Source organism: Balaenoptera musculus, chromosome 3, assembly GCF_009873245.2.
Source record: "Balaenoptera musculus isolate JJ_BM4_2016_0621 chromosome 3, mBalMus1.pri.v3, whole genome shotgun sequence".
Lineage (NCBI taxonomy): Eukaryota > Metazoa > Chordata > Mammalia > Artiodactyla > Balaenopteridae > Balaenoptera > Balaenoptera musculus.
The window spans coordinates 154,846,463-154,862,832 of record NC_045787.1 but is presented as its reverse complement, the minus strand read 5'-3'; the positions used below and the strand labels follow the sequence as shown (position 1 = coordinate 154,862,832).

At 38.6% G+C, this 16,370-nt stretch overlaps 1 protein-coding gene across 1 annotated transcript; it reads left to right on the top strand.

Moving 5' to 3' along the window:
- The first annotated feature begins 2,007 nt into the window (after positions 1-2,007).
- TRIM58 (tripartite motif containing 58) lies at positions 2,008-15,832 on the top strand. The gene is made up of 6 exons (XM_036849423.1): positions 2,008-2,430; positions 5,529-5,624; positions 8,550-8,780; positions 10,675-10,697; positions 10,793-10,893; positions 14,936-15,832. The coding sequence occupies exons 1-6, from the start codon at positions 2,008-2,010 to the stop codon at positions 15,523-15,525; spliced, it is 1,464 nt and encodes a 487-aa protein (XP_036705318.1). The 3' UTR covers positions 15,526-15,832.
- Positions 15,833-16,370: the final 538 nt, after the last annotated feature.

Below are 16,370 nucleotides of genomic sequence, written 5' to 3'. Positions count from 1 at the left end.
GACATAATATAGTCACTGTAATTTTATCCTCCATTAGCTTCTAGGATAAACTGTACTGATTCTGTTCATTCATTCCCACACTCATTTATTCAACCAGTATTCATTGGGTGTCTTATGTGTCAGTTACTCTTCAAGTTACTAGGGATATAATATTGACGAAAATAGAAAAAAAATGTCTCCTGCTTACATTCTAATTATCCATTTATTTTGCTATTTCTTCTCTTTTTCTTTAATTAAATAGAAATACTTACTACATGCCAGAACCTGTATCAAATGTGTGACATCTATTAGCTTATTCAATCCTCTGAACAGCCCTGTAGGAGTGGCACTAACAATGTCCTCATGTTTTAAAGGAAGTTTGGTACAGAAACTTGTCTAGAGCCCCTTATCTAGCAAGTTGCACAGTCTTCAGCCTGGGACCAGGGTCTGCTTTTCTATTGTTGAGACTTCTGCCCTTTTCCTTTCTTTTCTAAATTCACATCTTTGATGTTCTGCTCATAACTAACTGCCTCTTCTTGTTCTCAAAGAATCTCTCTGTTTTAATTATCCACCTAATCTTTAGGTAGACAGCTTCAAAACCGTTTAGACCTTGCCCTCCACCAAAGCTCCAGGCCAAGCCCTGGGCCTTAGAATAAGGACCCACAAACCACACAGAAGCTGCAAGGACCTGAGTCATCTGTCCCTGCCTCTCACTGGGACTTTATCTACTGCCACTCATCCTCACCTTGCACACATACCAGCCTGCCTGGTTGCCTCGTGTCCTGGGGCACATCCTGCTCCCTCCAGCAGCAGTTCATCTTGTGTACCCTGTGCCCTCTGACTGTTCTGCTTGATATGCTTCCTATGCTCAGCCTGTAGTCACCCTTCAGTTATTAACTCAGAGACTCCCAAGGGCCAAACTCCAACCCCACAGGCTAGTTCAAAGCCCTGTTATATTCTTGCAGCACTGGTGAGTGTCCTTTCTCCCAGGTATTAGTTTATACTTGTATGAGTCCTCCTGATGCATCTTGAGGTTCCCTTGAGAGCTGGGTCATTTGTCTTTTGCTTACCCTTGTGTCCGAGACTTGCAGTTTGTGCTGAGGAACACATATGGAAGGATTGAAGGATTTGCTACAGGCATGCCATGCCCATTATTGCTTCAAACTCAACAAAATGAAAATTACATTTTGTGCAGATGACAGACACTTTCCACATTTGTCTACTTTCTGGCTGACCTAATGACCTCACCATATTCATCCCAAGTAGGGATCACATCCTTTCTGTCAAATCATCTCTCTTCTTCTGTATCTTTCTCAGCCTTTGCCACCTCACAGGTGCCACATATGCTTGAATTATTTCTTATAACCAATGCCTTAACCTACAGCTTTGCCACCTCCAAGATATGATTTGCAACAGTCACAACATGCGTGCAGTCATTATAGGACTCACTGAACTGGGCCAGGTATTTATTTAAATGCTTTGCATTGTTGTTGGGCTATAGAACCATCATTATTATACACACATTTTTTTTTGGATCTCCCTATCAACCCATCTACCTAAATTTTTTATCATGGGCTAATAGGAGGTAGAAAAAATAAAGTTTGGAAAAAAAAAACCTTTAAGAAATCATTATGCCATATAAGGATAAGAAGGTCATGGGGTAGTTTAGAAAATAATGGAAGGAAGGAGCTAAGCAATTCTCCAAATTTACTGACACTGAAAACATGAGAATTCGGGTTCCAATAAGGTGTATACTATGAGGGATTCTGTTAGAAACGATCAGTTTCCTAGGAGGCTAGGGTAACTAGAATGTTAATTTTATCCTTGTGGTTGAGGGTGCCTGAGTTACAGTTGTTCCCCCGGAGTAGCTCATTTGGACTCTGGCCAGCAGATAAAACCCATCTTGGGTCTGCTTCTCATGAGGCTGTGGGGTTCCTCCCTTCTGTGCCAGACCACCAGGGGAGATAGCGCAGGCAGCTGGGGAAGGCAGCTCTGCTATCAGCAGGGCCAGGCGAGGCCCGGCCGGCCATGGCCTCGGGGGGGCCCGGGGAGCGGCTGTGCGAGGAGGCCAGGTGCCCAGTGTGCCTGGATTTCCTGCAGAAACCGGTCAGTGTGGACTGCGGCCACAGCTTCTGCTTCAGATGCATCTCCGAGTTCTGCGAGAAGTCCGACAGTGCACAGAGCGGCCTCTATGCCTGTCCGCAGTGCCGGGGTCCCTTCAGGCTGGAGAGCTTTCGCCCCAACAGGCAGCTGGCCAGCCTCGTGGACAGCGTGCGGCAGCTGGGGCTCGGCGCGGGGCCCTCGGGGGCGCGCCTGTGCGTGAGGCACGGCGAGGAGCTGAGTCGCTTCTGTGAGGAAGACCAGGAGGCTCTGTGCTGGGTCTGTGACACCACCCCAGAGCACAGGAGCCACCGCACAACACCGCTGCAGGAGGCCGCCAGGTGCTACCAGGTGAGAGGTGTTACCGTGGCACGTGGAGGGCCGCGATTCCTGGGTCTGGAAATGCGGATCTGTAACAGAGGAGCCGACCGAGTCAGAGGTGTGAAAAGTGCCTTGCTAGGGACAGAGCCAAATGATACCACCTGATCTGAATGACCTGTGCCCTCCGCACCAACCACCCTCCTGGCTCACATTCACCTTGAGGTCTCCATGCCTTTGCTCCGTGCACACCCCACCTTTTGGGACCCCTGTTCAGGAGCTCACACACACCATTATTTTAGGTTGCCCTCCTCTCCCGTGAAATTCTCTCTGGACATTTAATTTCATGCTGGTCTTAATTTCCCTGATGTTGATAATCTGGGTTCCACAGCTAGAGCTCTGGTGTAGAGGGCTGTGCTGTCCAGTGGGCTCTTAGTTACAGGTGCACATAGTTATTGTAAACACTTCCTAATAACTATCATTTGTATAATGTCTTGCTTTTGCATAGTGTTTATCTCTATGTTAATTAATATTGTCACCAAAACAACCTTCGTTTTAAAAAAATTTTTACTTTATATTGGAGTATGGTTGATTCACAATGTTGTGTTAGTTTCAGGTGTACAGCAAAGTGATTCAGTTATATATATACATATATCCATTCTTTTTCAGATTCTTTTCCAATATAGGTTATCACAGAATATTGAGTAGAGTTCCCTGTGCTATGCAGTAGGTCCTTGTTGATTATCTATTTTATATGCAGTAGTGTGAATATGTTAATCCCAAACTCCTAATTTATCCCTCCCCCCAACTTTTCCACTTTGGTAACCATAAATTTGTTTTTGAAGTCAGTGAGCCTATTGCTGTTCTGTAAATACGTTCATTTGTATCATTTTTTTAGATTCCACATATAAGTGATGTCATATGATATTTGTCTTTCTCTGTCTGACTTACTTCACTTAGTATGATAATCTCTGGGTCCATCCATGTTGCTGCAAATGGCATTGTTTCATTCTTTTTTATGGCTGACTAATATCCCATTGTATATATGTACCACATCTTCTTTATCCATTCATCTGTCAATGGACATTTAGGTTGTTTCCATGTCTTGGCTATTGTAAAAGTGCTGCAGTGAACATTGGGGTGCATAAAGCAACCTTCATGTTTGAACATTTGCTAAGAATAGTGTCTGGATGGGCACAGGGCTCCGATCACCTTTAAAGCCTGCCAATGCATGTTACTCTGAAGTAGAAATCCAGTAGCTAAGCACACAGGCCCTTCTCTAGTCAACACATATTTGTGGACTTTTGATGTGAGCATCCTCAATGAAAAGGTGACTCATATTGGAGTACCTGGCCCACAAAAGTGACATCTGTGAAACCCTATGAATAAGATTCTCCCTGCTGGTGCTCATCAAAAGTTTTTGGACATATTCTGAACACATTTAAATTCTCAACATCGGGAACGGCTGCTAGCACAAAGGGGGTTAAAGTCATCTTTAATCTACCGACCTTTACCTGAAATCACAATGAAATAAAGTGCAAATATCAACTTTCTAAAATAATAATAATAATTAATTAAATTAATAAATTATTATTAATAATGTATAATTGATGTTTTGTATATTTATATTATGTATTATAATTTATAATAATACAATAATTAGTAATAATAATTATTATTTTAACTTTGATTGTTCTAAATCAAGGTTTGTGATTTTTTTCCCCTCAACTTCCCTCTGGACCTACCAAGAGATATCTTTCTTAGTGTTTCTTCTTGATTTTGGTTGTCTTCTGCAAAATTCAGTTGCTAGCTACTTTCTAGCTAGACTTTTGAAATATATTCCTGCCTTTTTTTCTTTCAGTCCATAAGGTGCTATATATTGCATGGATAATGTCATATTTCTAAGGAAGTTTTCTCTATTTCAGTAGCTCTTCAGCTAAATACCAAATAAATATCTTCTAAACTCCTTAGCCTATCAATCAAGACATTCTAAGGCCCTAAGTTCTCTTACTATAGCTCTTGTCTAAACCAACCATTCGATCCAGCAAAACTAGCCTAATCACTGTTGTCCCCAAACATGCCACAGGTTTTTACCTCCTTGCTTTTGCTTACAATTTCTTTTGTCCATAAGTGTTGAAGTATTCTATTCCTTCCAAACACTAAAAAAATTGCTAGTTTCTTCATCTTTTTAAATGCCTCCATGGATTCTACTGCCATTTTATGTGCTCTACCTTAGAATATTATCTTTAAAAAAGAACAACATTGATGTGTAGGACTTGTTCAATGACTTTGGGAAGAATTTCGTTTTTTGTTTGCTAGTTTGTTTTTTTTTTTTTCTGAGACTTATTGAATGACTTTGGGAAGAGTTTTAAAATGTGTGTATGTGTCTATCTTTGTGTGTGTTCTCTGTAAATAAAATACATGTGTTTACCTCTAGCAGGGGTCCTAAGGTTGAAAGAGATTTACTTTTCATTAAATTATTTTTCTACCCCTTGTAAGATTTATGACACTCTGTATTTCTTTTTCATTTAGTAAATATTAACTTACAAGTTTTCTTCTGCCAAATATAATAAATACACTTCTGATTATAAAGTAATAAATAACTGTAAGCAGTTGAAATATATAGATATAAGGAATAGCGTCACTTTTCAACCAAGAATTAGGATATGAGATTTTGTTTATTGAATATATTTTCATTGGTCTCTGCCTAGTTTTTATATATTCATCATAAGCATTTTTATTTTTCAAACTTGGTGCAAAGTTGCATGAAGTATACTTATTTTAATTTTCTTTATACTTGTATTTCTTGTCATTAAATATTCTGCAACGCCTTATTTTAATTCCATCCTGTGAAAATAAAATTTTTCTCACTCCCGTATTTTTAACATTTTGGTTAATTACAGTTTTACTATTTAAAATACAATGAACACACTTTTAGATACATCTTTGATTCCATCTGGCATCAACATTTAAAAACATATTTATGTTTAACAGTTATTAATGAGGTCGAACATTTTTATATGTTTTCTAGGGCCTGTTTTAGCTCATCTTTGTATTTCCCCCCACACCCAGTCAATATTAAGTACTGAATGAGAGTATCTGTAACGGCTGCAGCATATCTTCCCAAACAGGTAAAGCTCCAGATGGCCCAGGAACATGTGAGGAAAGAGATGGAGGAAGCCTTGACTCAGGAGGCCAATGTGGGAAAGAAAACTGTCATTTGGAAGGTGAGAGAATATTGGGGTTCAGGAGCCTAGCCTATTTGAAGGATCCAAATTTGGGTCACTAAATCATTCTTCCACCAGCACTCCAGCACTTTTGTTCCATCTACATAGGTACTCAAGAAAAAATCTCAGTTTCACCCTGGATCACCTCATCCCCTCAGATTATATTGTACAGTTGTGTTCTTTTTATCTTTGTTAATATTACCCCAATCCAAATTGTAAATAAACTTTACTGATCTTGATCTTACTCACTCACTTGATTTTACTCATCTTAACTCACTGCATCACCTAGAACAGAGTTCTAGTACTGTCAGTACTAGTTTAAAAAATATATATTTGTTAGATGAATGAAATAGTAAATATTTCACATCACTTATATATATGAAATACAGGCTAATAGTCATCATGTTACATATAGAAAGACAGTCTGAATTTTCAGTCTTTTTCAGTCATTCATAAATATTTTTTCTCTTTTTTATACCTCATCAGCTCTCTTATTTATTTATTTATTTATTTATTTATTTATTTATGGCTGTGTTGGGTCTTCGTTGCTGCGCGCAGGCTTTCCCTAGTTGTGGCGAGTAGGGGCTACTCTTTGTTGTGGTGCGCGGGCTTCTCATTGCGGTGGCTTCTCTTGTTGCAGAGCATGGGCTCTAGGCATGCAGGCTTCAGTAGTTGTGGCACACAGGCTCAGTAGTTGTGGCTCACGGGCTCTAGAGCACAGGCTCAGTAGTTGCAGCGCATGGGCTTAGTTGCTCCACGGCATGTGGGATCTTCCTGGACCAGGGCTCAAACCCATGTCTCCTGCATTGGCAGGGGAATTCTTAACCCCTGCACCACCAGGGAAGCCCCTCATGAGCTCTTTTTTTCTCTTACCTATTTATACATACACACATACACACACACAAACATACACAGAGTGATTCTGAACCTGGCGCAAGTGTTGCCTTCCAAGAGATATTTTGTAATATCTGTAGATGTTTTTGGTTGTCACAACTGGGAGGGGGTGGGTGCTCTACTAGCATCTCATGCGTAGAGGCCAGAAATGCTGCTAGACACCCTGCGATGCACAGGACAGTCACCTCTCCCCCCAAAAAATCACAGCAAAGAATCACCTGGTCTAATGTCAATAGGGTCAATATTGAGAAGCTGTATATAGAAATTACATAGGTGTTTTTATTTATATAATGTGTATTATATATAGAATCTATTTTATAGAATATTTCTCTTCTCTGTCCTTCTCCAAGGAACCCTTTTATTTTTATAATTCTTTCTTCTTTTCTCAAAAATTTTGTCTTGTACTCTGTTTTCTGACAATATTTTCATAAGGATTATTTTTGCCATATTTTTCTCCTGTGATAAGTCTTATCTTTTCCCATAGTTATGTATATTATATGTAAAGTTCATTGATAGTGATGTTTATTGATAATTTTTATTCTTTTTATGCTAACAATCCAAGTCAATTGTTTTTAATCCTGACCTGACCACAAATTTACAAAATCAGAAATTCCATATCTGAGATCTGGGTTCCTTCATTTTTTGAACCCTCCGCTGATTATTCTAAAGTAGAGATGATTCTAAGATCCCTGTCCTAGGCCAAATAAACTAGCATGATTTTTACCTTTGAGAATGTATCTATGTGAGCCAAAAGCAACAAGCATGGGCTTAATAAAATAAACTCTAAATTCTGTGAAAACCCTTAGCCTTTCTGTATCTGTAGATATAATTGTAGTACTCAAAAGGATGATATGAGAGAACAGTGAATTGCAACTAAAACCCTTCTGGACCATGTCATCTTTCATGACCCAAACATAATTCCACTTTTTTTCAATGACTGAGTTATTAGCACCACTCCTCAATAGCACAGCCTCCAACATGGAGAATGGGGGAGAAATTCAATGAGTTGTACCTTTCAGAGCAGAATATGGAATTCACAGTTGGTTGACTTTAAAGAGGTCAGAATTATATGAATCTAGTTGTTTAGAAAGTGGCAGAAGGAGGCAGAAATGGGAAATTGGAGGAAAGACTTGAGTCTTATGAAATTTGAGGAAAACCGTTATTAGAATTCTTTTAAAGGCACTAGCTTGTGTTCTTAAATTGAACCAAAATGGTATAATGTTTAATAATGGACCAGAGAATTCAAAATATGGAGAGACTATGGGAGGGCAATTTGCCTCTTATTCTTAGTTTAAAGCTACTTTTCCATATACCAGTCTCCAGAGAATAAAATTTAGATATATTAATGCTGTATCGAAATGTGTTCCTTAGGTCTATTAAAAAATTATAGAGGTGAGATTTGGGTAGAAATCAAGATGAATTCCCTGAACCTTTGCAATAAGTGGCCTGAGAATAACTTATTTCTTTCTTGGCTCTGCAGAGAATGTTAGCCTTATAGTTTCATGATTACCACATTATTGAGGAATATTTTCTAATCTCTAAACCTTTTCTTATTCACATTTACAAATCCAGGTCTCTCTAATCTCTCTTCATAATTCAGTTATTTCCACACAGTTCTCATTCCAGTGACTGATAGTAAATTTTAACTTCTATTGAGCAACTACTCTATGTTAGTCACTGTGCTCAACAGTTTGATATTTAATTCTAATTCCCAGACCCTTCTTTTCCCCCATTTTACGTATGGTACTGAAACTTGAATATGAAAGTGCCTTGTCCTCAAGTCCATGGAAATGGGAACCCAAATCCAACAGTATTTCTCAAACTCTAAGTTTGAAAACTCTAGCAGGCCACTTCTCATGAGTAGTCTCTGGATTCTGCATGTTGTTAAAATGCAGTGGGTCCGTTCGTAGAGTTATGAAGATGAGATCACGCCAGACATTGCCTTCTCCAGCTTCGTCATCCCATCCGTGAAGGTGGAAGCCAAATGCTCTGCCCCAACTGCTGATCATTTGATGCACTGTGTCACTCCAGGAGAAAGTGGAAACACAGAGGCAACGCTTCAGGTTGGAGTTTGAAAAGTATCGTGGCTTACTAGCCCTGGAGGAGCAACTGCAGCTTAGAAGACTGGAGGAGGAGGAGCGAGCCACCCTGCAGAGACTGCGGGAGAGCAAGAACCGGCTGGTTCATCAGAGCAGGGCCTTGAAGGATCTGGCAGAGGAGCTGGAGGAGAGGTGCCAGCGCCCAGCCCTGGGTCTGCTGGAGGTGGGGCTGGGTGCCTGGGAGGGGAGGGAGGGGCAGACCTGAGAACAAGGGGACAGATAGCAGCTTTCAGAGACAAACACCTTAAGCATTTATGATCTTTAGGAAAAGGGCACCCTAGAATTTACTTGGAAAGCATCTTAATTCTTAATCCTAGCATCAGAATCAGAAGGGACCCTAGAGAATCATATAAAATAGTTCATACTAAAGACAAAACTTAAATATTTTTAAAACTAAAATCAATTTAATGATTTACATATGATTAAACAGAAAAAGGACAATCTATAACCTCAAAATCGGTCAATGATGATATTGCTGTATTTCAGTGATGGCCAATCCAAAAAAGTCTAGTTAACCCATTTAAATGTCAATAGCCAAAAGTATGAGTAATATTTTAAATTGTCCACCTTGAAATTTGCATGTTAATTTTTAAGACAAATGCTAATTTTCTAGCCCATATTGCATGACTGTTCCAGGTGTGGTAGGGAGAGATTACCTGGGCTCTATGCAGCTTGCCCACAATATATTTGAGATTACAGAGCAAAGAGACAAATAACAGGGAAAAGGAAATATTTCCTTTTAATCCTCCTTGAAGGCATTAAATCCCAAGTGAATTGAGAAAGTCATCGTTGTTGCTGGGTGCATGCTATCATGATAGAACTCATTGCAATAGAAATTTTCTGGGCATGCTTCATTGTATCTCATCCCCAATGCCTCATTTAGGGATTTCTGAACTAAGCAATTCCTATCCTCATACAAGTACTGTGATAAATAGCACTGGTTACAGAGTGGGGGGTCATTAAATGAATGCATTTACAAAACATTTTTATTTAATTTGTCCCATTTTGTCTTCAATATATCTATATATCAGTAAAACTTGTGTTGTTGTTATTAGTATTGTTATTATCTTTATTATTATTGCTATGCCCACTTCCTAGTGAGCAAACTGTCAGAAAGGAATAAATTTTCTAAATTTCAGACAGTAAATAAACACAAGAACTCTGGCATTTTCAATAATATTCATTATCTCATCTTACCATATCTCAAAACACAATGTATATAAAGTTATCATTTATTAGCACTGAAGAAATGTTAAAATGTCTTATAATATAAATCTTAGGGAGAATATATTCTCAAATAATTTAGTTTCATTTTTATACCCACTTTTCCCTTTCTTTCTCAGTACCAGTAAGCTATATTTCACCCGCAATGGCCAAAAACAAGGCCTGTCATTCCGATGAAAAGTAAAGCTAATCATTTCCCTGTTTTTATGCCCTGTCAAAATTAATCTGACAGGTGGCTATTTTTTAGAGGGAGAGGGGAAATGCAATGCAGGTGATTTATTTAATAATCTACTCTGAGATAAAATGTTGCTAGATATTAATGACTTCTATTTTTATCCACTTAGGTAATTTAGACATGGTATGTTGGTTCAAGGAATGAGGAATTTAGGGTTTTCTTAAAAGGACATTGAGAGCAACATTTTATGTCTAACCTTTCACTGTTACTCAAATAAATTCTGCAGATACTTAGAATCTGTTTTTACCCTAATTACATTCACAGAATGTAACTCTTTACTAAAATATCCAAATGTCAGAATTATCAATTCAGAAAATAGATAAACCAATAGATGTTATAGGAATTAATCTAAACTTTGTGTGGTCTGATTTTATTTTAATAGAGGCAAACTGATTATATTATTTTAAATTCATGAGAAAACTCAACAACAGCCTGTTTTTAGCTTTTATTAAGAGAGAGTCATGTCGCTTATAGTTTTACCTTAATAATTAATGATTTCCAGTAATTCCTAAAAAGATATTCATGGTGTGTCCCCAGTCTGTCAAAAGCAGTTCAGAGGTCTAACTCACACCTACTTGTGTTTCTCTTTCACTTTCAGGGTGCGGGAGGAGCCTTGAGCCGGTACGTTTACTTTCTGAATCAAAGAATGGGTTGGGAGAGGCTGGGGAGGTTGGTGGATAACCTACTGAGAACTGTGGGTTCTGCGCTCTTCTCAGAAGTGAGAGTGTTACACGGCTGGATCCGGAGACCATCCCCATGGAGCTGAAGACGATGTGTCGCATCCCTGGGATGAGGGAAATGTTGAGAAAGTTCCAAGGTAGGCTGCATTTTAGAGCTTGAGGAACTGTGACACCTGGAATTTGGCTCTTATTGCAATTTGTTACTGTAGCAGTCAGGCTATAGTAACAAAGAGAACCCAAAGTTTAATGGCTAAAATCAGAAAGGTTTATTTCGAGATCATGTTTTAGGTTGATTACTAGATTGTGGAGGCTTTAATTTCACGTAATCTCACTCTGGGAACCCGTGCAGACAGAGCCCCACCTCCTTCCTGTTGCTGGTAGCCATGGAAAAGGGCAAGGTTATGATGAATCAGGCACTACTCCGAAGTGGCACACATGGCTTTCCTGAAGATTTTATTGATAGAAGTGAGTCACATGTTTATGCCAAACTATAAGGGAGGAAGGGAGATAGCACCGTGCTCAGAATAAAAAAAAAAAAAAAAAAAAAAAGAATGTTGGGATACTTCTGAATAGTATGAAAGAATATCAGAGTCACTGACACCCATATAAACTACATTTGGTTAGAATGGTGGGCTTGAAAGTGATATTAGTTGTGATATAAGTAACATTAGTTCTAATCAATCTCCATTTCCTTGTTTGTAAAATGCTAAAAAATTGTATTGTTTGGAGGACAAAATGAAACATATTTGAAAACAAAAAATCATCAATATATGAAAGCATTGCAGTGTATCAAATAATATAAGGTTTGGATTATTTTATTATCTGGCAATTTGATGAATTTCTTAAATTAGATAGTTAATAAAGCCAAAAATATTCAGTCAATTATATTTAAGTACTCTCTGTAGGCTCTGTGGTGTTATAATTAGTTTGTTTGGTCCTATTATGTTGTTTTTTAAAACAGTAACGGTTCAATACTTTTAATTTCTTTTTTATATTCAATTTATACCAAGTAATGAAAACAGACAGTGGCTAAATAGTGGCTTTATTACTTACAGGGAAACCACTTTGTCCCATGATGAGAAAACCCATCTCATCAGTCCTGTTCAATGATTTAATCAATGTTCTGATGGGCAAAGTAATATGTACTAACTGCATGAAATGTTGCAAGTTACTACACTCTCATAATCAGTGTCTCCATATTCCCAATTATTTTTACTGAATTAACTAATCAATTCCACAAATATTGTGTATTTTATGACAGCTACTCTTCTAAACATTAGAATATAAAATTGAACAATAACATCAACTTACAAATCTACAGCTTCATGTTGCATATATTTGCTTAAATTATGCAAAATACACAGAATGTTAGAAGACGATACAGAATATTGAAAAAAAGAATAAATTAAGGGTGGCCAGAAGTTCTGGGGTTAGAGCATCTAATTTGGAATTTGATCATCAAGGAAGACGTCACTCAGTAGGGGATAACTCAGCAAATATCTGATCTGGAGGAAAGCATTCCAGGCATCAGAAATGAGTGCCAAGGCCTGAGATGGAAGTATGGAAGATGCATTCCAGGAGCTATGAGGAGTTCTGTGCGGCTGTGGTGGAGTGAGTGAGGGGAGAGCTGGAGAGGCCAAGAAAAGTCCAAGTAGCACAGGACCCAACAGGCAGGCCACTGTGAGCAATGCTTTACCTCCAAGTGAAATAGAACATCAGTTAAAAGTTGTAAATGGAGGAATAGGATGATTAGATTAATGTTTTGTGGCGATCACTCTGTGTGCTTTATTGAGAATAAATTACAGAGGGGCAAGTCTTGATGTGGGAAAGCCAGTTAGGACCCTTTGTAATAATTCAATCAGAGACGACTGTCCATTGGACAAGGGTAGTAGTACTGGAGGTGCAGAGAAATGGACAGAATCTTGGTATTTTGAAGGCAAAGCTGGCAAGATCTGCTGTTGGATTAGATATGAGGTGTCAGAGAAGGAGAAAAGTTGTGAATGATTCCAAGGTTTAAATCTCCAGAACTGGGTAATGAAATCGCTGTTTACATTGACAGGTAAAGCTGCAGGCGAGGCAGAAAAAGGGAAATGGGTTTTAGACACATCAATGTTGTGATGAATGTTAAATATCCAAATGTTGATGTCAGGTACACAGATGAATTTACAAATATGGAGTTCCAGGAGAAAAATCTAGGCTAGATATATATATTTGGAATTAGTAAGCGTATGAATGGAATTTAATTAATGCAATGTGCCTGCCAGCCCCAGAACACATCAGAAGTGATCTGAGAAAGAGGCAAGAGGTCCCAATCCTGAGACCATTGGCTTCTCGAATAGCAGTGATGGAGGAGAAGAGGAGAAAACAGCAAAGGAGAGCGAGAAGGGGAGGCCAGTGGAGAGGGAGGGAAAGCATGATGACTGGTGTCTTTGGGAAAGGGAAGTGACATTTCCCAGGACAAAAGGATTCTCAACAGTGTTGAGTGCTACAGAAAAGACATTTAAGGTGAACTTTAAGGACTGATCATTTATCAATGCATGGGGCACTGGGAAGAAGGAGTAGTTTGCTTAAGATATTATTCTATCTTGGTGAGCAACTGAGTTTAAGAAAGAAGAGGTAGGGAGAGGAACTGGAGATAGATGTATTAATAACTATTTCACAGATTTATTTTCTTATAAATGGAGCAAATAAGTGTGCTGGAGTGGGAATGATGCATGATGACATGACATCTGTTAAATAGGCCTAACACAATTCCACGGAGACCCACTTTTCAATCCCCATTATTTATGACAGGAAAATCATACAATTTGGGAAAACCACATAATCTCTTGTTGGACTCTGAGTCTCCTCATCTACAATATGAGGATGATAATGGCACCCTTGAGGGTGGTTCCATGGGATAGTATAGATGATGTACTACTTATGTGACCCATTCAGGTTTGAGTATCAACAAAAGATAGCTAGAAGTGGTTTAGAGGCAAATAAGAATAACAGTCAGCATATTAGTATTTGTTATTAGTATATTAAAAATTAAAATATGATTAATGAAATTTACTATTTTTGAATGTTTACCAAAAAAAAAAGACACTGAATATTTTACATCCTCCCTTCTTCACTGAAGTCATTTCATTTGTAGATTTATTTATTAATTATATGTACAAATAAAATTTCATATCAATCTCACTGGGACTTCACAGTATCAGTAGTAGTTTTCTATTGCTGCATAGCAAATTACCACAAACTTAGCTACCCAAAACCACATCCATTTATTGGCTCACAGTTCTTCAGATCAGATAACCACATGGGATCAGCTGGCATCTCTGCTTAAGGTTTCATAAGATCAAAAATCAAGGTGTTGACCAGGCTGGGCTTCTCTAAAGGGTCCAGGGAAGAGTCCACTTGCAAGCTTATTCAGTGTGTTGATATAAAGCAGTTCCTTGCAGTTGTGGGACTGAGATTTCCATCTCCTTGCTGGTTATCAGTTGGAGATCACTCCCCCTTCTCCTCAGCTGTGGCCCACTCCGTCTTCAAAGGCAGCAATGACACATCAAACCCAAATCTCTCTGATTTTCACTTCTGGTGGCAGCCTGATAGCCAAAGAAACCTCTCTGATTTTAAAAGATGATTTTATTAAACCCACTCAGATAACCTCCCTCTTGTCACATAATATAACAGAATCATGAGAGTACCACCAGGGTCTGAAGGTCATGAGGCTCATCTTAGAATTCTTCCTACCATAGTAACATAGCTTTGAAAGTGGTGGATTTTATACCAATGAATTTTTCCTATAGGCTTTGAGGAGAAAAAAAATCCCAAGGGAGTTGCAAATTTTATTTTAAATGCAGATTTTCCAAAGAGCAGCAAAGATCTTCCAAAGTTCTCTGGATAGAGATAAAAGGAATCTAAATTGTTATGCACATGGTTTGTCTTATCATCAATGGTTATGTTTTAATTGGGGCAGTAATGAGTCCTGGATTATGCAGACATAGCAGTGGAATACACTCAAAAGCAATAAAGCATATACTCATCGACCTGCAAGGTGAAACACATATTTTGTTATCTCCAGGAGTGATTAGAGGGAGAATGAGGAATGGCGTGACAGTTCTCAATATCATGGCTTCCTAAGTTTTCACCAGTCTTTTCTGTTCTTTTACATGTTCCACAAAATTCTTTCTGCAGTTGACATAAAACTGGATCCCGCTACAGCACATCCTAGCCTCCTCTTGACGGCTGACCTGCGCAGTGTGCAGGATGGAGAACTATGGAGGGATGTCCCCAACAACCCTGAGCGATTTGACACATGGCCTTGTATCCTGGGTTTGCAGAACTTCTCATCAGGGAGGCATTACTGGGAAGTCGTGGTGGGAGAAAGAGCAGAATGGGGGTTAGGTGTCTGTCAAGACACAGTGTCAAGAAAGGGGGAAACCACACCATCTCCTGAGAACGGGGTCTGGGCCATGTGGCTACTGAAAGGGAGTGAGTACATGGTCCTTGCCTCTCCATCAGTTCCTCTCCTCCACCTGGAACAGCCTCGCTGCATTGGGATTTTCTTGGACTATGAAGCAGGTGAAATCTCCTTTTACAACATCACAAATGGGTCTTATATTTACACGTTCAATCACCTTTTCTCTGGTTTTCTTCGACCTTATTTTTTCATTTGTGACACGACTCCTCTTATCTTACCACCTATGACAGAAGTGGAGTTAGAAAATTGGGCATCCAGGGGTCATTTTCACCCTGCTTCTAACATTACAGACGATCCTTCCTAAAATTCTGTTGCTAAGATACACCCCAAGCCTAGCAAAGTTTCCTGGAGTAGAATGGAGGGTATACATATGTGAAGGCTCAACAGATGTCCCCATTTAGGTCAGCACTTCATTCCTTGTCACTGTGGACCTTTTCCCATGGGGCAAAAGAGAAAATATAAAATATTTCTGTTTGGACAAGGATTGTATAGAATAGTAATTTTAGAAATGGAGCAGACTTACCACTCTTTTTCCCAAATGGCTCCACATACTTTCTTGATGTGTTTTCTTCAAATGAATGGACCTCGTATTAAAGATATCTATACATTTATTTTAATGTCTCATTCCTTTTAAAACCTCTTCATTCCAATCTTCCATATATTAAAAATTAGAAATGGCAATTCTTAAATTGGTTCAGAACAGTCCAATATTGTTCTAGCATCAGCTCCGTAATTCTTTTTCCTCCTCCTTATTTTCCTTCTCTTATTCTCTCCTCTTTCTCTGTCTCTCTGCCTCTGCATCTTTCTGTCTCTGTCTCTCTCACTTTTGCTCTTTATTGCTTCTTCTTTTCTTGCTTTATACCTCTTATTGCTTAACCTTCCATTTCCTTCTAGATTAATATATTCAGAACCATCTCTTTATATATTCATGATTCCTATGACTATTCAATTACTCTTTAAATCCTCTTCACTCAGGGGTCAATTTTTGAGAATGATGAAATTCATTCCTCTGATTCTAATATCACTGAGCCCCATGCCTTATCCCTTACAACTTTTTCCTTTATCTTTGGATACATTTTTTTTTAATTGAAGCATAGTTGATTTACAATATTGTGTTAGTTTCAGATGTACAGCATCAATACATTTTTT

Coding starts and splice junctions, on each gene's coding strand:
- TRIM58 (XM_036849423.1), top strand. CDS start 2,008: ATGGCCTCGGGGGGGCCCGGGGAGCGGCTGTGCGAGGAGGCCAGGTGC. Junction 5,625..8,549: donor AGAAAACTGTCATTTGGAAG/GTGAGAGAATAT, acceptor GTGTCACTCCAG/GAGAAAGTGGAAACACAGAG. Junction 10,698..10,792: donor GCGGGAGGAGCCTTGAGCCG/GTACGTTTACTT, acceptor CGCTCTTCTCAG/AAGTGAGAGTGTTACACGGC.